The following is a 6,024-nucleotide window of genomic DNA, read 5'->3' as shown; positions in this document are numbered from 1 at the left end:
CGGCAGCGGTAAAAAAAAACGCTCGGTAAAAAAACGCCAAGTGTGTAACGAGCGTAACATTCTCGTAACACCGTCGGTAACGAAGATCGTATACAACGCAGCTTCACTCTTCAACGCAAGTCAACTCAGGGACGCTATCCAACGTAGTCAGCAGCATTGCTATAAGGCAATCAACTCCAATGTAACCAGAAACATTATTACAAGGAAATCAACTCCAACGTAGCCACCAACATTACCACAAGACAATCAACTCTAACGTAGTCAGCAACATTACTATTAACCGTAGACATCCTTTGCCAATTCAACCGCCATCGCCCAGCACCACGGACAAAAGCCCCGTCCCAGGACTACATGTGTGTTCCCCTTTCACCACTCTATTGTCGTCTCTATATTTTGTCTTTCTTTCGTGCTCTTACTTTCTATTTTCCCTTCACCAGTCTTTGTTACGTATGATTAGTCATTCACTATTTTCATCTGTAGGAAGGCTACCTCCCTTGTAAGGGGGAAAAAGCCTTTGGTATATGTATGTAGGAAGGCCCTGTGCTTCCTATCATCCGACTTAGTCAATATCCATTTAGTATTATCCTGTTAAGAAGAGGGGAATCAAACGTAGCTTATTTTTTTTTCCTTCTCGAATATTACTACACTTGGTTCCTTAAGTTACACCAAGGGACTCCTGCCGGGAATCCTCAATTTAGGCACTATGTTAGTTCTGCAATGACGTCATGATTTCTTTAGTCTAATGGCCTTTAATATTATATTTAAGAACCTCCCCTAAGGGCGTGATGTTACAATCATGAAACAATTAAATTTTCTCCTCCCCCTCCCTTTCTCCAATCAGAGCAGCTGTTACAATCCCGCATGTAATACAGCTTACTCAAGCAATCTCGAATTCACCACTGCACACTGACATAGTTTACATATTGTTACATCAGCACAAAAATGAACATTATTCAGCAATTAAATCGGGTCCCTAGGGACTGTTTGTAAACATTAGACAAAGAGAGAGCTTGTACAACTTCATTTGCCTACGAACTGTTGTTTACCAAACATAAAGCTCATAAAAATGAAATTCTTGCTACCTACCTCTTTATCTACCTCGTTTGTCTACCTATATCTACGAGCCTCTTACACCACTATCACATGAGGAAAAGTAGACGGCCCACCCGCCATCGCCCAGCAACACGGACAAGGCTACACACCGCCGTCACAGACAAAAGCCTCGTCCCAGGACCACTACAACGCGCGGACAAGTTGACTACCCACCCACCATCGCCACACACGAGCCTACACCCAAAACCATTTTCCAACCCCTCCACGGGTCCTCCACTTCTCAAAGGAAGTATCTTTTCATAGTACGGATCCCGATATATACATATCATGGAGGACAAATTTCCCACTTCACAAGTGTGTACCACAACTTCCGACGTGCCAAAAAACACAGGAAATCATTCATGCCTCGTATTTCAATCCTGTAGACTTTCCTGATACACAAGTGGACCTAGTTACTCTTTGCAACAAATTTAGACATACCATCGCATTGCCAGGTGAACCCCTTGGAGTAACAAACCTTATCCAGCAACATATACAACTTCGGGAAAACGCAAAACCACGTTACATTCCCGCATACAGATTATCACACAATAAACGCATGTAGTAGATAACCTCATGACAGACATGATCGAGTAAGACATGATCGAACTTTCAATCTCTGAACGGAATTTCCCTCTGTTGTTTCCAAACACAATGGTTCCTTTCCCCAAGTTGTGGATTTTAGAGAATTAAACAAACTAACTATTCCAAAGAAAAAATAATCAAATTCGGGCATTATACGACTTCTTACTCTCTGTCGGTGAAAACAACGATGTTTTCACAGCCTTGGACCTCATTTCAGGATATTTCCCGATTCCCCTTGATACAGAGTCTAGACCTCTCACGGCATTCAGCACGAACAATGGACACTGTGCTATGGGTCTTGTTTCAGCTCACTGTTTTCACACGTCTCATACACACATTACTTTCAGTCCTCCTAGGACACTCAGTTTCCATGTATCCCGATGACATTATCATTGGTTTCAAATCTGTTAGCGAGCATCTACACACGATTAACACTGTCGTCAATACTAGCAAAGGCAGGACTCAAACTGAAGCTTAAAGAGTGTTTCTTCCTTCAAAAAAGAAATACGATTCTTAGGTCGCGTCCTTAACTCTCAAAAATTTTTAACCTCGGAGGCCAAGGTCAAGGCAGTCATTGATTTTCCCCGCCTTACTTCTGTTGACCATATACGTTCATTTCTTGGTCTATCAGTTTTTACAGCACCCATAACTGCCTCACTTAGGAAAGACACTCCCTTTAACTGAACACCTGACTTAAAAGAAGCCTTAACGATGGCACCTGTCCTTGCTATTCCAAACCATAATCTTCCTCTCACAGGCATCGGCGCAGTCCTTATGGAACAACACGACATAAAACTTAGACCAATTGCCTATGCTAGCCGCACACTCAACAAACATAAACAACATTACTCAGTGACGGAAATAGAAGCATTAGCTATAAAATACGTCCATAAGCTCTTCAAAGAGATCATCCTTGGTTACGAGATACATATCAACACAGATCACTAACCAATTTTACACCTCTTCAAAGGGAAAAACCTCGCAGGCAAATTAGCACGTTGGTTGCTCACCGTATAAAAATTCATTCCAACATTCTATTTTGTTCATGGAAAAGCAAAAGAGGTGGCAGACGCCCTCAGTCGCTGCGTCGCTTTCATCGGTCAAGATCCCACTCCTGTCAATCTTAAGTAAGCGCGCATTGCTACAGCGCAAAAGTCAGATCCCTTTTGGAAACGCAATATATACTTCCTCACCTTTGGTGATACAACAGACATAGATGGTTTCCGCCCAAAGATCGACAACTACTTCTTAATAGATGAAGTATTGTATCAAACCATAATATTGAAAAACAAACATGAACCCAACCGTTCAGTGCTGCAGCTTGTTGTTCCTACGGAATTCATTCCTGCCCACCCAGTAAAGGACAAATTCTTGTCACATGCCAGATTGCAGTACATCTGGTTAACAATGAGGAAAGAAATACATGCCCATATTGATGCTTGCCATTCATGTGCTTCACACAAAGGTTATATTAGGGGTCTTGTTCCCATCTTATTTGATCCTGTTTCCAGCAAACTTTTCGACATAGTAGATATTGACCTTCTTAAGTTACCACTCACCCCCAGCGGAAACCAATACCACTTTGTGTAAACTATTTTTACCTATTCTACATTATTTCACCCTTACCGGACAAGACAGCACAACACGTTACACAAATAATTTTTGACAAACTCATTTGCCCCTACACTACGCCTAAAACACTCATTTCAGAAAACAGAACAGAGTTTAACAATGAAATTCTCACAAACATTTGTAAACGCTTTAACATTACGAAATGCAACTCTGCTCCATATCACTCTAGCTCTAACTATTTAGTCGAGAGACAGAACCGCAAAATCCTAAATGTTATCCAACATCTTGCCTATGACATACATTTTTCTCGGGATGAACATGTACCAGTGATCCAAGCTTGCATAACAGTGCCATTAATAGGTCAGTATCGGAGTCACTAAATCTTGTCCTCTTCGGCTCGGACAAAAATCTTTTATATGATCTTACATGAGACCTACCCCCCATTTACAATCTTAACGATTATGTCAAGGTATAAGTATAAAATTTCAACACTCTCTTCAAGAAAATTCACAATACCCTTACTATCTCCAAAGACGATATAGATATAGTACGGCTTCATAACACATGAGCGAGAGATTGCATAGCTGAAATTTGTGGCATTGTGTATACCCTCAACCATACACCCACATCGAAAATTTCTCCTAAGTTCACGGGATCCTTTCGTGTTATTGGCCTAGTACCATACAATAAAGCCAAAGCACTTAGTTTGCAGATTTTAACAGAGACAGTCCTACACAAATATAATATCAAAATAGTACCTCCAGCATATCCCAACTCCATCTCTAATAATCACTTCATCACAAGATTCTCTCACTCTCCACCAACTTCACTTAATCCTCTTCCTATAAAGAGCTTACGCAAAAAAGCCAATACATACGATCGTATCATCTAGGTGAACGAAATCATATCTACTTTCCACATGCCATTAGATTTAAGTAAATAATATTAAATTATCTTCTACGAAGAAATCGCTGAGAACAGCGACTGATAGCCGGACCAAGCGCTGTTGGGAGAAGATATATTACACGTCACAGCTACACGCCACAGAACGTCACACAATGAAAAGATATATATCAAGCCAGACGACGTCGATTACGTCGCAGCAGCACCATCAAGCGTCAGTTGAGCGTCAGGTCTAACCAGATCCCGACCAGAGACTACTTAACAATGGAATTAGACCGAACTGACCTTGATCTCTTAGGACACCTGGTCCACAGAAGAGACGACCGTTAAGGAGTGTATGTCCACAGAAGTAATTATCTTTATATTTTATATTTCACCATGTATGATTAAAATATGTCATATCCTTTCTATGTATCATAATTCTATGTATTCTGTTTAATACTGAGTGTATCACTCAACCATGTAAATATCTACTTCTGTCACATTGTAGATATTACTGTATGACAAAAAAAAAATTGTGGCCACCGTCGCAGCCTGTATGGTAAGTTGTCTTGCTTCTTAGCGCAGATCTCGACTGGCTCTGCACAAGACAACTGGCTGTAATTTACTAGAGTAAATCCGTAGAACTAAACGACCTTTAATTGCTCTGCTGCTCACATCGCCTCCAAAAGTGTAGAACACAACTTTCCACAAAATGAGAGAGGTGAAAGAGAGAAAAAAAGTGGAAAGATACATAGAAGAAAGATAATAGGATGAGAAAAAAATATAGAATAAGAAAGATGGGTAAGAAAGAACAGCGGCAAGATTAGATCAAATATTTATATAGTAAAGCAAATTGGATAAATACGGAGGAAATATGTGAGGAAGAGTCTGTGAGAATATGAGGGAGTGAAGAAAGGAGGGTGGGGGAGTGATAGGGAGAAGAGAAAGAAGGAGAGGGTGAGAGAGGGATTAAGGAAATAAAGGACAGAAAGAGCGAGCGAGCGGACAAGAGAGAGAGAGAGAGAGAGGGAGAGAGAGAGAGAGAGAGAGAGAGAGAGAGAGAGAGAGAGAGAGAGAGAGAGAGAGAGAGAGAGAGAGAGAGAGAGAGAGAGAGAGAGAGAGAGAGAGAGAGAGAGAGAGAGAGAGAGAGAGAGAGAGAGAGAGAGAGAGAGAGAGAGAGAGAGAGAGAGAGAGAGAGGGAGAGAGAGAGAGGGAGAGAGAGAGGGAGAGAAGAGAGAGAGAGAGAGAGAGAGAGAGAGAGAAGAGAGAGAGAGAGAGAGAGAGAGAGAGAGAGAGAGAGAGAGAGAGAGAGAGAGAAAGAGAGAGAGAGAAAGAGAGAGAGAGAGAGAGAGAGAGAGAGAGAGAGAGAGAGAGAGAGAGAGAGAGAGAGAGAGAGAGAGAGAGAGAGAGAGAGAGAGAGAGAGAGAGAGAGAGAGAGAGAAGAGAGAGAGGAGAGAGAGAGAGAGAGAGAGAGAGAGAGAGAGAGAGAGAGAGAGAGAGAGAGAGAGAGAGAGAGAGAGAGAGAGAGAGAGAGAGTGAGAGAAGAGTGAGAGAGAGAGAGAAGAGTGAGAGGAGAGAGAGGGAGAGGAGAGAGAAGAGTGAGAGGAGAGAGTAGAGTGAGAGGATAGAGAAGAGAGAGGAGAGAGAAGAGAGAAGAGAAGAGAGAAACGAGAGAGAAGAGACAGAGAGAAGAGAGAGAGAGAGAGAGAGAGAGAGAGAGAGAGAGAGAGAGAGAGAGAGAGAGAGAGAGAGAGAGAGAGAGAGAGAGAGAGAGAGAGAGAGAGAGAGAGAGAGAGAGAGAGAGAGAGAGAGAGAGAGAAGAGTCAGGGGCGTCGCCCCCATCCACTATTGAATCTCCTCGTTCTTCAAGATCGATTTAAGTATCTTTAC

General features: G+C 42.0%; 1 protein-coding gene across 1 annotated transcript; it reads left to right on the top strand.

Annotated features, from left to right (window-relative positions):
* Positions 1 to 2,388: 2,388 nt before the first annotated feature.
* LOC143039299 (uncharacterized) lies at positions 2,389 to 3,267 on the top strand. Its single transcript, XM_076209174.1, has 2 exons — positions 2,389 to 2,593; positions 2,825 to 3,267. Exons 1-2 carry the CDS (start codon positions 2,389 to 2,391, stop codon positions 3,265 to 3,267), a joined length of 648 nt encoding a protein of 215 aa, XP_076065289.1.
* The last annotated feature ends 2,757 nt before the right edge of the window (positions 3,268 to 6,024 follow it).

The sequence above is a fragment of the Oratosquilla oratoria genome, chromosome 26 (genome assembly GCF_046742065.1).
Source record: "Oratosquilla oratoria isolate Oo_2021 chromosome 26, ASM4674206v1, whole genome shotgun sequence".
NCBI lineage: Eukaryota > Metazoa > Arthropoda > Malacostraca > Stomatopoda > Squillidae > Oratosquilla > Oratosquilla oratoria.
Note: the sequence above shows the minus strand (reverse complement) of the source record. Positions and strands in the feature narration are given on the sequence as shown.

Excerpts from the sequence above, each read along its gene's own strand:
- LOC143039299 (XM_076209174.1), top strand. The coding sequence starts at position 2,389 with ATGGCACCTGTCCTTGCTATTCCAAACCATAATCTTCCTCTCACAGGC. Across the intron at positions 2,594-2,824 it reads CTTCAAAGAGATCATCCTTG|CGCAAAAGTCAGATCCCTTT; the intron begins GTTACGAGATAC and ends GCATTGCTACAG.